Raw genomic sequence first — 21,400 nt, forward strand, 5'->3', positions numbered from 1 at the left:
AAAATCTTCAGGAAAAATGCTTGAGTCCCCCATTGACTTTCTATTATACTCAGGTGCTCAAATCAAGTGCACGCATTGAAGCTAATTGTGCAATTTAATAAAAGATGCACCTTAAAGGGAATCTGTCAGCAAGTTTTTGCTACCTCATCTGAGAGCAGCATAATGTAGGCAAAGAGATTCTGAATCCAACATCGTATCACTTAGATTACTGGCTGCAGCCGTTCTGACACAATCTGAATTTTTAGGGATAGTCATGTAGCTGAGCCCAAGGAGCTGTTCTCCCACACACCAGGCTCTACATAGAGATTGTACAATGAGAGTAAGGTGTTAATCACAGCAGGGGCGTGTCAGACTTCTCTGCTTATGATTTTCCAGTCCAGTAGTGACAAAAGTCCTGCTGCTTAAACAAACATAGCAAATAAACAAAAGATGGGACTCTGACAATACAGACTTGCCTGAACTTTCTTTGTTATCTCTTGCATCATGCTGGATGCAGCTTACATAGCAAAAACGTGCTGACAGATTCACTTTAATTAACTTGACAAAGTTTAAACTGTCCCAAAGTATAATTTCTGCAGAATTTTTTTGTTGTTTTTTGGCTCAAGAATTAATAAATATTTTCCTAGCACTTTTCAAAATTTGATTAACATGGCACAATCAGACTTCTTTAAAGGGAACCTGTCAGGTCTAATATGCACCCAGAACCACGAGCAGTTCTGGGTACATATTGCTGATCCCTGCCTAACCGCCCCTGTATACACTAGCATAGATAAAGGAACTTTAGAAAAAGTATTACTAAAGATCTTACGAGTCGTTTACTAATGAGCGAGGGCACTAGCCCCCTGAGCGTTAGTTCCCCGGCTAGTCGCCCCTCATTAGCATCTTAGTACGTCCCTGTGGGTGTGCTATCATTCTAATGAATGTGCAGTGTCAGTGGATGATCTCACTCACCTCTATGCCGCCATAGCGTCCGACGGGGGATTTTGGCTCAGTACGCATGACCCCGGAGTTTGGGTCATGCGCACTATGAAGCCGAGTGTACGCTTCCTGGCTTCAAACTAAAGTAGTGTGTGTCGCGGGCGGAGGAGGGGACGCTGCGCTCTCCCACTGCTCGGGTCCGGCACGGCTACTGCTGCTCGGTGGTGGCTTGAGCGATGGGCCGGATCCCGGGGACTCGAGCGGCGCTCCTCGCCCGTGAGTGAAAAGGGGGGTGAATGTGGGGATTTATTGTCCGTGACGCCACCCACGGTTGTGGTGATTTAGGTGACACCACCGCTGCTCTGGACGGGGATCCCGGGAGCGGTGACAGGGAGCAGCTGAGTTGTTAGTTCTCCCCTCCGTGGGTAGGGGGTTGGTTGTCCCGGGGCCCAGTGATGGGGTAGGGGTGGATGATGGTAGGCGGGTTGCGGGGCCTGGTGAGGTGCAGGGTCGCGGGGGCAGCGCTGTGCTGCACGGCACGGTGGTACTCACTCAGCCTGAGACGATGACACAGTTCTCGGTAAAACACATGGCTGGAAAGACGGGTCCCACGGACGGCTGCTGTTGCTTTTCCCCGGCAGGTTGACGGTGACTGCCTTTCCCTGCACCTAAGTACGTTAAACGGTTCCAATGGGTTCCCACCGGTAACCCGCTCCCCGGCTTGGATATGGGCCGGAGGAGCCCCTTTTGCCCGCAGGCGCTGGCCCTGAGAAACGGTTGCCTTGGCGGTGGAGTTGTCTCACTGGGTTGGACTGTTGCCTTCTGTCGGGACTTGACTGTTTGGAAACCCAGGAGGTCCCCTTCACTAACGGATTCGGCAAATTCACGGCGACTCCGAGCCTTGCCGGGGTCCGAAAAGCCCCTACCAATGGTGCTGGCTTCTCCTTGTGTACCGGTCCGGTACCGCCGGGCCACCGCCCGTCCACGGTCCTTACGGTAAACTCCGATAGGCCACTCCTGCAGACGATCACCACCGTCTGCCAACCTTGCTGCTCCGTCCGGGCCACACACCCGGACTAACTTCAGTCTGTTCAGCTACTCCCTGCTTCTCTCACTTTCACTGTCAAAACTAAACTAAACGTCGTTCCCTCCTCCAGGACTGTGAACTCCTCGGTGGGTGGAGACCAACCGCCTGGCTCCACCCTCTGGTGTGGACATCAGCCCCTGGAAGAAGGCAACAAGGGTTTAGTGTCTGGCTTAGATGTGCCTAACCGGGGTGTAGGGTGTGGTGGTGTAATTACCTGTGGCCCCTGGCTTGTCTAGGGCGCCACATGTGCATAACCGAACCTCGGGGTCATGCGCACTGAGCCAAAATCCAGCCATGGTGGCGGAGAGGTGGGTGAGATCATCCTGTGATGCTACGTATTCATTAGCATGATAGTACGCCCCTGTGGGCGTGCTAACATGCTAATGAGGGGCGACTAGCTAGGGGGACAAACGCCCATGGGACTTTTCCCTGCGCTCATTAGCATACAGTAAAAGATTCTTAGAAACACTTTTTCTAAGGATCTCTTTATCTATGCTAGTGTATACAGGGGCAGTTAGGCAGGGATTAGCAATATACACCCAGAACTGCTCGTGGTTCTGGGTGCATATTGCATTGGACAGGTTGCCTTTAAGACAAAAACTAGGGGCAAAATTATTAATAAATAATAATTTAGCAAAGGGATTGTTCTGATTTTGACAAACACTTTTTCTGTATGCCCAGGGTTGGATTACTCTGGAGAAAGCCCCTGGGGGGAGGGGAATGTATGGGGCTTGCATGTTCCTCATGCTTTAGGGTCCTATATACGCCCTATTAGGGATATGGACATAATAGAGGGGGAAATAGTATTATAAGGCAGCAGAGTTAACACTTTGCGTCTGATTTCAGACATCTAGTCCTTATTTGCAGTAATATATGCCTTTATAGGGTGTGTGTTTTTCTTTGTCAGCAAAACACAAGAATCCTCCAAGGAGGCGCACTTCACACATGCCGCCCCTTGGGCACCGGAGTGCTAACCATCGTAAAGTAGTCTTCTCTGTAGAGTATTGCATTGTTTGGCAGCAGATGGGAGAAACAGAGGGGTTGAATGTTAATGCTGTTTTTTTGAGGATATGGCATCCAAAATACAGAAAATTAAGGCAATTAGATCATGAGTAAAATATGCACCAGCCGGGGAAGGATGTCGGATTGCTAAGACCTTATTTGACTTTGTTGTTGAACAACGGCAACATTCCTGGAAGAATATTTTTTTTGTTCTTCGAGACGGGCTTCCTTCCTTGGGTAAAAAGCGAGCAGTCAGGGAGTTGAAAGGATGTTGGAGACATGATTTTTACAGCGGGCAGCAGAAGTCAAAAACATAAACAAGATTAGTTTTATCTGTTGCACACATCCTTCTATTCATCTTCCTAAACCTTTAGGAAAAAAAGAAAGACAGAAAAGCAATTACATTGTATACGGCTGTTGGGAAGCTTGGAATAAAATGCACACAATTTTATAGGATCTCATAATGTCATCTAATACCCACTCCCTTGCTGTAGCCAGAGCCTGTTTTGGCAATGAGCCTTTGCGACTAGAGAACCTTGATGCACAGTGACATCTAGTGTTTTTTCTATGTAACTGCATGGCAACGTTTGTGTAAACATACATGGTCTTGTTCCCCTATCTCCACTATTATGTATGACAATACTAAGGACCAGGGGCATACACTGCGAGTGGAAGAAAAGCGATTCCGAAACCTAAATAGGAAAGGGTTCTTTACAGTTAGAGCAGTCAGACTGTAGAATGCCCTACCACAAGAGGTAGTAATGGCAGACACTATAACAGCTTTTATAAAAGGGCTGGATGATTTCCTCAGTACACACAACATTGTTGGTTAGAACTGACTTAGGGACCAAATGTAGAACTGGTGGAGGAAGGATGAACTAGATGGACCTAGGTCTTTTTCAACCTAAGTAACTATGTAACTATGTAGTTATTATGCTTTGCTTTTATAGCGCCATCATACTTCACAGTACTTTACTTTGAGTTACATAGTTACTTAGGTTGAAAAAAACCTAGGTCCATCTAGTTCAACCTTCCTCCACCAGTTCTACATTTTGTCATTAAGTTATTTATAACCGATAATGTTGTGTGTACTGAGGAAATCATCCAGCCCTTTTATAAAAGCTGTTATAGTATCTGTCATTACTACCTCTTGTGGTCGGCATTCCACAGTCTGACTGCTCTAACTGTAAAGAACCTGTGTAAATCTAAATTCCCTGTCAGTATATTTATGGAGGGGGAAACCAGAGCACCCAGAGGAAATCCAAGCTTTCACAATGTGACTGTAGGATAGCGAGGGACAGGGGGCTCCAATACTGTCCCCCATGCTAGGGGAGCCTAGGCTATCCCTAATCTCCTAACCATTTCCCCTGATGGTGGAGATGCTGGAGTCCCGTGCCTTACTATTCTCCTGACCAGCACTAAACTGTCCCCAACCTCCTCCCCAAAAAAAGGGTCAGGAGTGTGATGTCAACACAGATAAAAACAAACAGGGAAAAAACAAAATTGAAACACACTACAAACTCATAGTAACAAACAGTAAGAAACTAAGGAGAAAAGCAAGAGCAGGAAGGGAGCAACAAAAGGAGAACACGACAACTGCTCACAACAATAACGTACTATAACCACCAGTAAGTCTGGATCACATCACCTCACCAGACCAGTATGGAGAAGCTATAGCGGGCATTAATGGAATAGTCCAGCCAGCATATATAGGAGGGGAGCAAAAGTGACTGGCTCCCCCACAGCATGTGATCAAAGGAGACTAACAAGCAGCCCAACAGAGACTAACTTTTTCTACCTGCCTATGAACTACAGATCTGTGGCTCAACACCTAAGTCTGCCTTCGCTGATCACAAACATCAGAGAAGTTAGCAGGCAGTGTACAAGAACCTGTAGTCTCCATAGATACTGATGCCGCCATGACAGTCAGCCATGTGTGTAAAAACCTCCTTGTGATGCACACAAACACAGGGAGAATATACAAAGTCCTTGCAGATATGGTCCTTGGTGGATTTGAACCCAGGACCCCAGCGCTGCAATGCAACAGTGCTGATCACTGACCCACCTATAATCTGTGCAGTGGAGAACAAAGAAGGTTAAAAAAGCCTAAATAGTAAAAATACCAACTTATGCCATGGCATTGTATGTATAATGTAATCATTCTCATCATTCCTTCTCTCCAGTTGCCTGTATTGAAATATTTGATATTTGTATTTGTTGCATCCATATCCATATTTTGGACATTTTTCAGCAAAAATGAATGGCTATGCGGGGCCCACAGATCCGATAAGTTTGGACGGTCTCCCAAATGTAAAGAATTAATGTGTAATGCCATCTAATGGGGCAAAAATGTCTGATGAAGGTCCCATCATCTATCTCGTGAAAAAGGATGCCCTCGACTCCCGTCTGGTGGCTACTGTAATTGGAAATGTGGCTGTCCACACGTGGCTCTCTGCATTAACTTCTATAGGAACTAGTCAAGTAATGTTCTGTGGAATTCACATCTCCTGCAGAAGTTAATGGAGATATTCACTATTTTTTTCATTCACAATGGCTGCAACACCGGGCAAGAGTCAGGGGACCCGCATTCTGAAGACAAAGATAGGACCCGGATCTAGAAGACATTGATAAGATGGCAATATCTCTTTAAGTCAAATATACCTATGATAGGTGGTAAAGGCGCTCACGGCCAGTATTGCCCAAGACTCGGATCATTCTCAGTCCACCCTTGTACTTTTCTAAAGGTATTTGCATAAAATGGTTTCTCAATGCCAATGCGTTTCTGTGTTTCTACAGAGCCACCACCAAGTGATCTGGACTGTAAATTTGGATGGGGCTCGGAGAAGACAATCTGTAAGTGGGAACATGACAGTACTCTAGGACTGAAGTGGACAGTGTTGAACAGCAAGACCGGCCCAGTACAGGATCACACAGGTGAGCGCGACCAGTTATTTCTTTATTTTACTTAAATAGCGCTATCATATTCCCCATCGCTTTACAGATATTATCTTCCCTGTCCCCATTGGGGCTCATAATCTAAATTCCCTATTAGTAGACTAATCGCGCTTTACAGTATCCTGATTTAGGAGAAGTACCTGTCCTGCTGCATTTTAGGAGTGCTGCTAAGCTAACAAAAAATCTTATCAATTATGTCCAATGGTAATGTCACGCTTGGGTTAGGGAGTGACTGGATGGGGAGTCTGTCACTCCTAGGGCTAGGAAGTGACTGGATGGGGACCCCTACGCTGGCCCTCAGAGTAGGTTAATGCTGAGATGACCCTCAACCCAGAGGTACACTTGATGGTAGTGAGGTCTGGGCCACCAGCGTTTCCCTGTCTCCTGTCCAGGCCCTGGTGTAATTCACTCCACATCTACCACCCAAAGGACGGACCGGGACAGTAGTCACAACCCCAAAATGGACACACAAAATGGGATGCAATCCAGCTAACGCACACACAAACAGTACACAGGAGGTAAATAAAGAAAGGAAGAAAGTTACAAAAAAAACAACAGACAGCAGCTCAGACACAACCTTCATGCTCCAGGCCTAGTTCCAGAAAGAATACAGAATAACCGGCGCCCTCTGTTGGGAGCAGACAGTATTTATCCGAGTTGGGAGTGGTTATCAGCGAATACACCTGAGCAGAGGTAAAGAGCTTGATGCTGGCAAGGAAAACTGACATTAACCCCGTGCATGTCAAAAAGAAAAAACACATTTAGAGTCTCAGATGCTAATAAGAGTCTGAGCCTGTCAAAGAGAGATGACCGTTACAGTTAGCAAGCAGAATTGTGAATGCAGCTGTGGAGAATAATGCAAGCAGTAGTTTACAACTTTAGATACTGTACAAAATGTTTCCATAGCCTTTAACTGCTGATGCATACCTTGTTTTGACTACTTTATCACTTGTTATATTTTGGGCACATTTGCCTTAGGTATCTAGTAGAGCAATGAGGAGTATTAGTATTCATCCGGTGCCGGTGATACTTCACTCCTAAATTCTGCTCGGTTTTATGCGTTACACCAGAGCTTTCTTATAAAAGGGTAGATTTATATCAATTTACTCCTGGACACCATTGTTTGTAGCGTCTCCCCTACTGTTTGATGGGCAGTGGGCAGAAAATTAACACTGCGTTTGATGAATTGAGCTGCTAATGAAACATGATCTAATGTACTCGAACGGCCAAGTTTTCTTCATTTTGGACAGTGAGCCGTGCACATCTCATGCAGTTACACATTAAATAGACTGGGTATCTGTTCCACACAGTTGGTCCTGGGTACAATGGCATCGCTAGTTCACTGACGCTCTGAAATTTCAGTTTTTATATTTAATCATTATTTTTCTATTTTTTTTTTATCCAAGTACAATGACACAACTGCTATTAGGAAATGTGTTTAGGATTTCCAGGTACTGTCCTGAGAAAGTGATGCTGCTGACATGGGACTTATTTACTAAAATGTAGGCCTTAAAGGGAATATTCATCTTAGAACACCATCTTAATGGATTTGAAATTCAGTGTAATCATTCAAGCACCATGGAGAACTGGTATAGAATATCATCCTAGTACCATACAGTACACCAGTGCCATAGATATCCATACCAGTGTCATAGAGTGCCATTAAAGTCTAATAGAGGTCCATATCATTGTAATACAGTGCCATACCAGTGTCATAGTGTCCCATACCAGTGTCATAGAGTCCCATACCAGTGTCATAGAGTCCCATACTAGTGTCATAGTGTCCCATACCAGTGTCATAGTGTCCCATACCAGTGTCATAGAGTCCCATACCAGTGTCATAGAGTCCCATACTAGTGTCATAGAGTCCAATACTAGTGTCATAGAGTAGAGTTTCATAGAGTCCAATACCACTGTCATAAAGTCCCATACCAGTGTTATAGAGTCCTTTACCAGTATTATAGACTGCCATACGAGTGTCATAGAGTACCATACCAGTGTCATAAAGTCCCATACCACTGTCATAAAGTCCCATACCAGTGTTATAGAGTCCTTTACCAGTATTATAGAGTCCCATACAAGTGTCATAGAGTACCATACCAGTGTCACAGAGTACCAAACAGTACCATATGAGTGTAGTAGAGTGTGATACCATTGCAACAGAGTACCATACCAGTATCATAGAGTACCATACCAGTGTCATACAGTCCCATACCAGTGTCATAGAGTACTATACAAGTCTAATAGAGTTCCATATCATTGTAATACAGTACCATACCAGTGTCATAAAGTCCCATACCAGTGTCATAAAGTCCCATACCAGTGTCATAGAGTCCCATACCAGTGTCATAAAGTCCCATACCAGTGTCATAGAGTCCCATACCAGTGTCATAGAGTCCCATACCAGTATCATAGAGTCCCATACCAGTGTCATAGAGTCCCATAACAGTATCATAGAGTCCCATAACAGTATCATAGAGTCCCATACCAGTGTCATAGAGTCCCATACTAGTGTCATAGAGTCCCATACTAGTGTAAGAGAGTACCAAACAGTACTATACGAGTGTAATACAATGCCATACCAGTGCAACAGAGTACCATACCAGTAACATAGCATACCATACCAGTATAATAGAGAACTGTACAAGGGTAATAGTGTGCCATACCAATATCATAGAGTACCATACTAGTAATGAGAATTATCAATGTCACTGAAAAATACAATATATCTGTCTTTCACAGGTGATGGCAACTTCATCTATTCAGAAGCTGATGAAAGACACAGCGGTAAAGTTGTCCGCCTCCTCAGCCCTGTTGTGCCGTCCATGAATGCCGTCCAGTGCATGACATTCTGGTATCATATATCCGGATCTCATGTTGGCTCTTTGAGCATAAAACTACATTATGAAAGACAAGATGGCTTCGACCAACTGCTCTGGGTAGCTAGCGACAGCAAATATCACAACACCTGGCGAGAAGCTCGAGTTCCCCTGCACAAGCCGATAAAGCCGTATCGGGTACGGTGAAACACTCGTGGGTTTTTTTCTGCAAATTTTCCATTGGCATTTGTCACTGTGAACATATAAAATTGGGACTTTTACCTTCGGGTAAATTCCCAAGATAGGGATAACCAATGTTCTAGTGATCTAAATTTACTACTTTCCAGGGTATTTTATGATGTAAAAATATTGGTTTATACACTTTCAAAATGTTCCACATATGTGTAAAATCTAATGTTAAGATCCTTGGTCACATGCAGGATCTGTAATAGAACCCCCAAAATGAAAAAAATGGTAATAAATAGCAAGTTTTCAAGACTACTCAAGTCTCTTCACCATGCCTGATGAAGAGACTCGAGTAGTCTCGAAAGCTCGCTATTTATTACCATCTTTTCAGTTAGCCATTAAAGGGTATCAACCACTGAGGACTTCAGTTCTTTTAAACAAATTTTTTTGTTAATGTTTTAGCATTTACGCTAGAGCCTAGATTGGGTATATATTCTGAGGCTGATTGTTATTAAAAGTTATTTTTTTCCTATTTTTCTGTGTCCAGGTAGTGGTTGAGGGCACAATTGGTAAAGGTACCGGAGGAATTGCCGTGGATGATATCACCATTGCTAATAAAATTGCTCCTGAAGATTGTAAAGGTATGAGATTGTTAATAATGTCTATGATTGCATGACGTAAAGGGCTTTTCCAGGTTTTTGCTAAAGGATGACCCATTCAAAGGAATGGAATTTAAGATTGGTGGGGATACTACATCCGACAACCCCACCCATTACCTGTTTGCTAACCTGAAACAGCCGAAAGTACACAGTGTACAGAGCCGGAACGGCACAGCTCTGCTCAATGTGTAGTAGTCATTCTTGGGTACTACACCTCAGATACTATTAAAGTGAGCAAGAGCTGAGCTGCAGTACCCAGGAGCGACAACTACACAGTGAACATAACAATATACTGTGTACATTTAGCTGTCACCATTCAGATACTTATCTCCCCGCTGACCAAAAGTATCAGGCAATTGAATTCCAACCACCCGATCCTTATGTCTTCGAAACTTAACCTTTCGGGAGACGATCAGAAGCCCCCATTTTTATTTACTTTTTCACATTGGTTGTATAGAGCCATAATTTGACCATGTGCATGATGCCTTCCTAACAACACAATTAATTTTAGAACATGAACTTGTTTTTCTTTGTACAATCATACTCATTACACTCTTTTGTGTTTTGTAGGACCTCTGCCACCAGAATCTGGAGCAGGTACCGTGGACCAAACAAATGTTCAACAAGGTATGTCCTATGCGGATCTCAGACATGTTACACAACCATGGCATTTAGTTGTAGTACTTTATCGGGAAGGGTGGAGAAGTAGGGATAATAGTATATCAGATAACTTTCACATCACGTAAACTCTTGTAATGAGAAATCTTCTGGACTCCCAGAAGAGTTGTCAAATTTGTTGGGGCCACCAAAACTTCAGCATCCAAACACATATTAGGGGACATGGAAGAGGTATAAAGTAGGAGTGATAAAGGCTTCGAAGGAGGATCTACAGAGGTGTGGAGGGAGCCATGATCAATCTACTCCTAGAAAGGTCTCAAGTAATGTTGGAAGGTATTAATAATGGCAAGGTAAGACAACAGAGTCATAGTGGGGAAGTATAATAGGATCAGTAGGAAAAAATACTCTCCAACTGGCTGGAAGATATGTTTTACAACATGCATTTGCATTATTACAAAAAGAAATGGTGTCTAAGGGGAAATCTATTCTCTTTGAGGAGACTGACATGCCAATCCAGCATGCCAGTGGTGAGGAGACTTTAAGCCACGATGCTCCTCTGAGAAATATGCAAATTGTCTTTTCAGGGAGGAAGTAGACGAACTCTAGTGCCACATATTGGAAGTAGCAATCCTAAAAGTCAAAAGTGACCCTTTAACGAGCCTTTTCATATGACCTAGGATTTATGTCAGATCAGAACCTCAATTTGCAGACACAGTGATTCGGGATAGTTGTCCCTCTTCAGTGCAAAGTTTGAGATCTGATCTGGCCGTATAAGAAGCTAAGACAGAGTCTAAGGGGAAGGGTATTCTCCTTTCGGAGAGTGACACACCAATCCAGCATGCCAGTGGTGAGGAGACTTAATTGTCTCTTCAGTGAGGAAGTAGACGAACTCTAGTGCCACCTATCCTAAGTCATATGACAAGGCTCGTTAAAGGGTCACTTTTGACTTTTAGGATTGTTGCCTCCAATAGGTGGCACTAGAGTTCATCTATTTCCTCACTGAGGAGACAATTTGCAAAAAAATGGTGGCATGTTACAATGTGTTGGAGCATACCACCATATGGTGATAGCTCTCGACCTGTGCCACTACTCCATAGTGAGGCCACATATGACCCCCACACACACACATAACACACACACTGCTCTTGCCCAATTCATCCATTCTCTATATGTTATCCATGTTAATGGAGCTTTACAGCAAATGTTGACGCAGGCAGGATGTTCTAGAGAGGGAGACATTTTATGGACGGACCCAGATATACTGTCTCTATAAATATTATGGGAATGTCAAAAGAGAAAATATGAAACAGCAGACGATCATACATCACATATGAATGCCGAATATTTGATGTAATGGGATTTTTCACTTTGGGCTACGGCATAATTTTGTAGCCTAATCTATATCTTTATCATAAACAAGCAGCAATATTGTCCCAACGCCGAATTGATTTACCAGTTATCTCAAACGCTGCATCATTTTTGCTTCGGGCTTATCTACAATATGCAGCTGTGATGCTCGATCAATAAGACAGATATTATCCCTTTGTTTAAATCAAGTAAGGAAATTGCCTACATTAAGTCAACAAAGTATCAGGGCCCCGTCATCCTGTAGACATGTACATGCATGTGACTGTAGAGCTGCCCCATGCTGAGAGTTGTAGTGTCACACCATAGCAGAGAAATATAAAAGAGCAAGTGAGTGTCATGGAACTGGCATCCTATATCCTTACAGTCATGGCCGAAAGTGTTGCAATTATTGAAATTACTGCAGAAAATTATTGTAATTACTCACATTGTGTTATACATGTGTTTATTTCGTTTGTGTGTATTGGAGCAGCAGAAAGAAATCTGGATAAAAAAACAAATTGGACATAATTTCACACAAAACCCCAAAAATGGGCCAAAAAAAATTGTTGGCACCTTTCCAAATTTGTAATTAAATAACTTTGTGATGCTCTTACCAACTCACCTGTGGCAAGTAACAGGTGTGGGCAATATGAAAATCACACCTGACACCAGATAAAAATGGGAGAAGTTGAATCAATATTTTCATTTTGTGCCTGTGTGTGCTGCACTAAGCATGGAGCACAGAAAGAGGAAAAGAGAACTGTCTGAGGACTTGACAACCAAAATTGTTGAAAAATATCAATAATCTCAAGGTTACAAGATCATCTCCAGAGATCTTGATGTTTCTATGTTGGTGTGCAACATAATCAAGTTTGAAACCAATTGCACTGTAGCTAATGTCCCTGGGCTTAGACGACAAAGCTAGATGAAAGGTTGCAACTCAGGATAATCCGGATAGTGAATAAGCAGCCACCAATTATGTTCCAAAAAAATGTAAGCTGTCCTGCAAGCTCAGGACGCATCAGTGTCAGCACAAACTGTCCATCCATATTTAAATCAAATGAAACGATATGGCAGGAGACCCAGGAGGACCCCAATGCTGACACAGAGACATAAAAGAGTTAGACTGCAGTTTGCCAAAATGTAAGTGAATAAGCCAAAATCTTTCTGGGAAAGCATCTTGTGGAGAGATAAGATTAAAATAGAGCTATTTGGTAAAGCACATCATTCTACTGTTTACCGAAAATGGAATACAAAAATAAAGAACACAGTACCTACAGTCAAATACGGTGGAAGTTCAAAGATGTTTTTGGGTTGTCTTCTGCCTCTGGCACTGGGTGCCTTGACTTTGTGTAAGGCATGATGAAATCTGCAGATTACCAAAAGATTTTGGGTCACAATGTAGTGCCCAGTGCTAGAAAGCTGGGTTTGCGCCCTAGGTCCTGGGTCTTTCAGCAGGACAATGACCCCAGACATACTTCAAGAAGCCCCCAGAAATGGATGGAAACAAAGCGCTGGAGAGTTCTGAAGTAGCAGCAATGAGTCCCATTGAACACCTGTGGAGAGATCTCAAAATTGCTGTTGGGAGAAGACACCTTCACATATGAGAGACCTGAAGCAGTTTGCAATTGAAGAGTCAAAAATTCCAGCAGAGGTGTAAGACACTTGTTGATGGTTATAGGAAACGACTGATTGCAGTTATTTATTCCAAAGGGTGCGCACCCAAATATTAATCTCAGGGTGCCAGCAATTTTATTCTGCCCATTTTTGTATTTTTGTGTGAAAAAATTATGTCCAATTTGCCTTTTTTTCTATGTTTTTTGGGTTGTCCCAATACACACAAAGTATATAAACATGTGTATAACAAACTATATGCAACTGCAATGTAATTTCTGGAAGAAACATTTCATTTTCCGGAATAATTTCAAGGGTGTCAGCACTTTCTCGCATGACTGTATTTTTGTTAATAATGAATTTTACATATATAGAGCCCACTTATTTTTACTTACATATCAGTTAACACCAATTGGATTGCTATACATAGTGGACTGAAAATTAGGCACAACCCTAAGCAAAAAAAAATATTTTTTTAGGTTTGCCTCAATTATCTGTTTAATTTTTTAAAAGAAACCTGTCAACAGATTTGTCCCTTAGAAAATGTCGGGTCTAATGGGTATCACTGATCTCGGTCCAGCGCCTCCTATCTTCCTTCCATCATCGTCCTCCTTGCTAGCTCCGTGTGGATGACGCCTCCTATGTCATCCCCACAGAGGCCTCCTTTACAATCCTGTGCACGAGCACTTTTCTCCGGCCGGCTGCGGGTAGAGCAAAGTACTGTAATGCACAGGTGCATAGAAAGGTCAAAGACCGCCTGCGCATGCGCACTACAATACTGTGATCTGCCCTCAGCAAGGCAGAGAAAAGTGAACATGGACAGGAGCACAATGGAGGCCTTTGCGTGGATGATGTAGGATGTGCCATCCACACGGAGCTGGGAAGGACCTGGGAACTGTCTGCCAAAGTTGAGTTTGGGTGCAGATTTTTAAATCCCCAGCAAGTCAGTTTCCACTGGTGAATGAGCAAGGATAACATATTTACAGACTTTTCCTATTGGGGTCAATAGCAAAAAAGTCAATATAGTAGTTGTAGTTGTTCCCTTATTTTCCGAGGCTGAGAGTAGTCACATTTCGTTCCTGGTACATGGGACTCTACTGAGATTGTTTCTGATGGGTAATGGAGTGTTAAAGAGACATTAGTTGCTCGACTGATACACCACTTAGTGCAGAGGAGGAAGGGGCAGGAAAGATGGATCCCTATCTCCGGTACCACAACTCAGGCCTCTGATTAAGCATATGTCAGTATATCAGTCTTATCCAAATTGTCCCTTAAACCGCCTATACATTGGATTAGTAGACGTCTTTAGTAAGAAGCGAGCACACAAGGACACAAATATGATGTATGATCTCTTAGTAGACCATGTAAAATAAAACCATAAATGTCTGACACTTACAATGGCAACTTATTCTTTTTCAGGTATCACACCTAATTATCCTGGTTGGAATAACGATACAGTCGTCAGGCATCCAGGCGGCGTTCTGAAGAATTTGGACCCCATTCTTATCACCATCATCGCAATGAGTGCTCTGGGGGTACTCCTAGGAGCGATATGTGGAGTGGTCCTTTACTGTGCTTGTTGGCATCATGTCATGTCACAGAGGAACTTGTCAGCCCTTGAAAATTACAATTTTGAACTTGTGGACGGTGTCAAGTTGAAAAAGGACAAACTAAACACACAGAATACATATTCAGAGGCATGAAGCAGCGAAAGGAAACGTAACGTTGCAGAAACTTTTGGTGGAAAGACTAACGTCAATTTTGGTGAAGGCGGACCGATGATCTTTTACTGTTTAGGCTAAAAAAGTGCGTTGGTTGTCGTGAAGCCAAACTTCTCTCAGGAGCTTCAGTGAATATACCTGAAAACTATGAACGTATATACAATCTGAATCATGTACAGCTGGCTTTTCTGTTCGTTATTTTGTTTATGGATAATCAGATGCTGGTGTTGAGACCAATTATGATCGATTTTATGGTTTTGTAACCTCTGTTTCGTTTTGTTCTGTTTCCTGCTGCGGATACTTCTTGGTTGTGCACAGAACCCAGAGATAACACTCACTGGGGGTTTTGGATGGACACCAGACCTGTGTGTCCTACCCCTACACATCATTGGACTCGCGGCACGACTATTTCATGTTTGTGCATATCTGTTTGTGCTGTAACAAAGGCTTAGGAAGTCCTAATATGTGCCACTATGATGTTTTTTTGGCATTTTTGAAGCAAAAGCTATCCATTATTGTTGTGTTTCAGTGTTGTTCTGAAGCATAGTGCTTAAAAATGTCTATACAGTACATGCACCATCATCAAATGCAATGGCAATAGGGGGTATCGGTCTACCCTTCGAGGAAATGTTGCGGCACTAGCTAGTGGATGTCCTCTCAAGTGCCTTTTTGTGTTTGTGTTAGTTTTGACTGTATTCTCACTGATTACAATAACGTTCTTTTTTTTATCACAGGCCCTTGTCGATAACTGTGTACCAGAATGGTCATTTTTTTCTATGGCCTTGATAAGGCAAGGGCTCTAGATAAACCACCAACTTGGCTGAATAGCTTTTATTTCTGAATATTGTTTTTTTGTTTTTTGTTTTCTTTAAGTCAAAACCACAACTTTATTGTAAAAAAGCTGCAATATCCCTTTTATGTTCTCTGTAGAATGTATTTAACAATCTGTACTCAGCTCTGAGCAGACAATGTAAAGGTTTTGCCATTGACTCAAAGGCAAAAAAAAACAGCTCTCATGCTGAAGACCATCCTTTTGTTTCTATCAAATAAGGGAAATTTCTGACATTTACCCTACAAAGTTTAACTTTGACTTTCTGTCAGGAGATCAGAAGCTTCGGTATCATTTTTCCCCCCAAAAAAAGTGTTGGTGTAACTTCCGGTAGAGTGTTATGTCTCAACACAGGTAGACCAATGGTAGTTGGCGTCTAACCTGTTGTTACGGCAAAATATTGTCTTCTAGACTGGTCTAAATAAATGGGTCAAGTTCAGTAGCCCTTTTGGGAAATTAAGTTTTAATTCTATAATTTAAAGGGAATCATGTGATATGTTGACCTCTGAGACCACCACAAATCCCAAAGATGGGATTCTAAAATGTTTAATTCGATGTTACTTGGATCAACATCGCATCTCAGGACCTGCGAGGATCCAAGTGGTTAGGACCCAACAAACTACAAAATATCACCTATTCTTTGGATATACTTAGAAGAATGTAGCTTTGTGTTACCCTAGGTACCGTAGTCATTATTCTGTCCCTTTTCTCACAAATGATTAATGAATTGGTTCACCATCAAAGCAGGTGAGTTTGCTCATTATTACCAAAACCCTAATGTTCCATCGTTCAATAGATGTATTTATTTTTATACCCACAATGTTCTCTTTGTACGTGTTATTTAGGCTGATGATTGGTTAGATGTGCATCGCTTTTAGAGTATTTTGTTGGGTGTGTTAGGTTCAAATTCTTCACAGTTAGTAACTTTGTAATTTATTATTTATTACTTCTTTGTAACATTCGAGAATATTTGATGTCCCCAATGCTCCGTCTCGTGCGCTCCTGGAGAGCAGAAAACTGAGACAGCAAAAGGATTCTTAAATTATGGCAACAATATGAACCTGCAAGAAAACCCTTCCCAGCTGATCCAACAAGTCTTGATGACTTGTACGCGTTTGATTCCAAAATAGGATTAACTGATCTAATAAAATTCCAGCCTAAAAATGGCCCAGTGCTCCATCGTGTACAATATGGTACTTGGTTTGTGACATCCCTACAGCATCACAAAGAAGAGACGGGAATATATTTATGGTGCTACAAATCCTAGTCTGTTTGTTACATGTTGCACATATCAAACAAACACTAGGCAGATGTATTATCGATACTGGAGGTTTATGAGACACCTGACCATTTTGTGCATATCCTACCGGCAATAAATACCTCTTCCCTCTCTTAGTACCTCTCGTAGTAAAAAGGGAAAAAATGGATTTGTGAAAGCATTTTAGAAAATCCATATAAACAATATTGGGAAAGGATCCCGTTCCATCACAGTTTTAGTCTCCGTCGTCCATCCGGAATTCCATTCCATCACAGTTTTAGTCCCAGTCATCCATCCAGAATCCCGTTCCATCAGTTTTAGTCTCAGTCGTCCATCCGGAATCCCGTTCCATCACAGTTTTAGTCCCAATCATCCATCCGGAATCCCGTTCCATCACAGATTTAGTTTCAGTCGTCCATCCGGAATCCCGTTCCATCAGTTTTAGTCCCAGTCATCCATCCGGAATCCCGTTCCATCAGTTTTAGTCCCAGTTATCCATCCGGAATCCCGTTCCATCACAGATTTAGTCCCAGTCATCCATTTGGAATTCCGTTCCATCACAGTTTTAGTCCCAGTCGTTCATCTGGAATCCCAATCCATCACAGTTTTAGCTCCAGTCGTCCATCTGGAATAATGAAATGTTTAATAGTCAGATTTGTAACTAAGAAGGTGCAGGTCCCAGTTTCCAATGGAGAAATGGTCATAATTACTGATTCCAAATATAATCCATTGAAATAGATATCAGTTACAAAATGAACATTAACATCTGAGTAGATCTGAAGTGATGTTCGTTCTCTGATGTCACTTTTGTGATAGCTCAACAGACATGTTCCTATAGGATACTACTCTTTGTACTCACCTATGTGACATTTATGTTTTTGCTGGCCCTTGATTGCATGACTTTGCCACAGAATATTCAAACAGTCAAATCTCTTCTAGTTAGAAAGTCAAAAAGTTATGGGTTACACACAACTTCATAAAAACAAATAAAATTATAGGCCTGATTCATTAAAAAGGAGCTTTCTCTAAACTTTTAATTTTGAATTGGACACTCGATGTCTTAGTGGCTGCAGAGCAGAATGTAACATGATGGGGTTTTTGGCATTTGTTTTGCAAATATATTAGCAAGAAAAGTATTTAGTAGCTTATGAGTTAATTTTTGCTATGTAAGTGGACATTATCAAACAGTTTTCAATAGGGGAGTGCACTTCTTCCCCCTGTATGACGTTGACCAATCATAAATAGGCAACACTCAGGAGAAAAAGAACACGTCCCCACCATAGCTTAGAAAAGGCTACCCCTGTGTGAGATTTATTGACAGCCTGCTCTGCTGTCACTGAAGTGATTACAGTGAAGTTGATGTGAGTACAACAGACATGAGTGTGATTACCGGCACCTTTGAGCTTTCGTTTAACTGAGTTTTGCTGTGTCACATTACAAACCTTTCTATCAGCTGTCCTCTTGTCATAACACTGTCACCTCTGCTGTACTGCCTTTCCCCTCACACTGCCTGTTTGGAGATGAGACCTTAACGATGTCAGGAATCACACTTATTTCTGTTGTGTTAAACTTGTAATGGTTCTGCAATGAGATTTGGACTGTCTGACATTATATGTCTCATACAGGAGAAAGCCTACTCTAAGATATAATACGAGCATGTTCTTCTTTCCTTTGAGTGTTACTGACAGCATTCGATTGGTCAGCATCATACAGGGGGAAGAAGTACATGCCCTCAGTTAAAACTCTCTGAGAAAAGCGGCCTCATAGAAGTTTGGGTTCTACGGGTTCAACCGGACTTTAGATAAATTCTGTTCTGGACCCAAACTTGACCCGAACCTCATTCGAAGTCACACATTGGGCAGTTCGCTCTCTGACCACATACAAGAGAGAGCCATTCAAACATTGCAAGCGGCTCAAACTGGGCAAAGAACCAAGTGAACCCGAGCACAGCGATGCTCGCCATACATAAAGCACCTGAACTTTCAACTCAAATACTGATTTTTTTTTTGCAAAGTGTTCGGTACGAACACTGAACTTAAAAGTTTGAGTTCATTCATCTCTACTCTCTGATGATGTCCACTACCAAATACTTTGATTGCTAATACCTCTGCAACGAAGAGGCAACATTAAAAAAATAAAGATGAAAAAATGGTTTCTTCTTCCTTGCAGTCACTATTACATCATTTGGCCAGTTCAACGTAAGAAAAATTGGGGAAGGATCCCCTGTAATGAGTTTTCAACAGTTTTCTGCTGTAATACCTTGAAACTTTTCAAAATTTTTGGAAAGTTGCTGAAAAAAAAGTAGCGACTTTTGGTATTTTTATGCTAGTCCCGCCCAACTCCGCCAAATTGGGTAGAGCATGGACAAAACTGTGTGTAGTGAGTCCCGTACAACTAATTCATCAAGATTTATGGAACTTTAGTGTTATAAATTATGGCAGAAATATACTAGTAACATTTCTGGCACAAGAACATAAAAATTGTAAGATACGCCTAATTTTTTGAGATGTATACACTTCTAAATGAATTAGATTCATCTTTCTCCGACAGTGGCTTCAGTAAGAGAGCAGTCCTAATGATTCGGCCCTAGATTTCCAAACTATGTTACAGACATATTATCTTTAATCTGATTGATTGCTTTGAAAAAAAAAAAAAAAATATATATATATATATATATATATATATATGTGTGTATATATATATATATATATATATATATATATATATACATATATAGTTATTTGACCACTCTTCTAGCACCTTGTATGCAGCATCCACTTATGGCTGGAGTTTTCTTTTGGGCATTTTGATTATTTCTGTATATTTGTATGTATTACTTTTATTTGCTTTTAATTTTCTCCTTTTTGGAAACTTCATGGTCAAAACAAATTCAAAAATTTCCACCATCCACTTCAGCTGTTATTATTTCTGCGTCACATTGGAGGTGAAAAATGATACTGAATCTTTAAAACTGAGAGAAAGGAATCTTGCACTGAAAACTATATTTAAAATTATATGTTGATAACATTATTAAACCTTTACCAGACAGAGAGGGCGGTCAACATTTGCGTGGTAGTTCGTTGCCGTCCCCTCCACTTGGACTGAAGGGTTTTGTTTGTAAAGGCAGTGTTAAAAAAAAAATTGTTCATTTATATTTGTTTTAGATTGTTTCATAATTTTTAAAATGTAAAATAACATATTTTTTTCTTTATCGAAAACTGTTAAAAAAAACTTTTCTGTAGTAAAATGATTTCATTTTACTGGTATATTATTGCTTCATGTTTTGTATCATCATGAAATTTTGTGCAAATTTTTTTACAGAAATTTTTATTTTGTATGACAATATGACACTTGTAAACTGTTGTTTTGGAATGAACTGCAAAGCCTTAACTTTGAACGACATTTGTATTCTTGGACATTGAAATGCATAATATCACATAAAATAGAACTGTAACTTAATTCCCAAACGAAGACTACTACATTCCAAAGATACAGTTGAAATAAACATTTTCATAAAATATTTCCACTTTTGCATGACTTTTTTTTCATATATATCTTCTCTATGGCAAAAAAATAATTTCCTACAAGTTAACATGGCCGGCTTTGTGATTAAAGCTTTATTATTTTTTAATCAAGTTATCCACAGCAAAGTTGACCCATGAGTCCCCCATCGGGTGGAGCTTTGTAATACTTTGTTGAAATAGAGTTACAATACTAAAAGGGCTTATAGCGCCGCTAGTAACTAGCCTAATCCTAAAAGACATGCTAAAACAAATTTTCTTTATATACTTTAATGCACATACTGTATGTGATATATTTTAAAAACAAACAAACATGGGGTCCCCCATTTTTGATAACCAGCCACAGTAAACCTAATAGCTGGGGGCTGATATTATCAGGGTGGGAAGGGCCATGATTATTGACCTCTCCCAGCCTAAAAATATCAGCCCACAGCTGCCCCAGACGTGGCGCATACTTTAGATGCATCAATTCTGGTGCTTTACCTGGTAATTCCGCTTGCCCTGATGTGGTGGCAATCGGGGTAATATATGGGGTTGAAGATAGCTGTGATTAATTTGTCAATAATCACAGCTGCCATCAAGCCCTAGGTTGTAATGGTGAGGCGTCTATGAGACACCCCCATTATTAACTCTGTAAGTCAAAAGAAATAAACACAAACACATAAAAATCATTTATTTGAAATAAAATAAACACACACCCTCTTTCACCCCTTGATTATCCCCTCAAAACATCCCTGCAGGTCCAGCGTAATCCACACAACATCCCACGATCTAGACTCTGCTACATCTAGAGTCTGCAGTGATGGAAAACGTTACTTATCACTGCAGCTTCTGGGACACACTGATGGCAGTGGGGGACCTGGCTG

General features: G+C 41.5%; 1 protein-coding gene across 1 annotated transcript in view; it reads left to right on the forward strand.

Annotated features, from left to right (window-relative positions):
* The window catches only part of NRP1 (neuropilin 1), a 259,574-nt gene extending 239,041 nt beyond the window's left edge, over nt 1–20,533 (forward strand). The window contains exons 14-18 of the mRNA XM_075315483.1: nt 5,804–5,941; nt 8,705–8,979; nt 9,515–9,608; nt 10,197–10,253; nt 14,625–20,533. Of these exons, the coding sequence (XP_075171598.1) occupies nt 5,804–5,941; nt 8,705–8,979; nt 9,515–9,608; nt 10,197–10,253; nt 14,625–14,908 (848 nt within the window). The 3' untranslated portion in view covers nt 14,909–20,533. The remainder of the gene's footprint in view (nt 1–5,803; nt 5,942–8,704; nt 8,980–9,514; nt 9,609–10,196; nt 10,254–14,624) is intronic.
* The last annotated feature ends 867 nt before the right edge of the window (nt 20,534–21,400 follow it).

The sequence above is a fragment of the Anomaloglossus baeobatrachus genome, chromosome 6 (assembly GCF_048569485.1).
Source record: "Anomaloglossus baeobatrachus isolate aAnoBae1 chromosome 6, aAnoBae1.hap1, whole genome shotgun sequence".
Classification (NCBI taxonomy): domain Eukaryota; kingdom Metazoa; phylum Chordata; class Amphibia; order Anura; family Aromobatidae; genus Anomaloglossus; species Anomaloglossus baeobatrachus.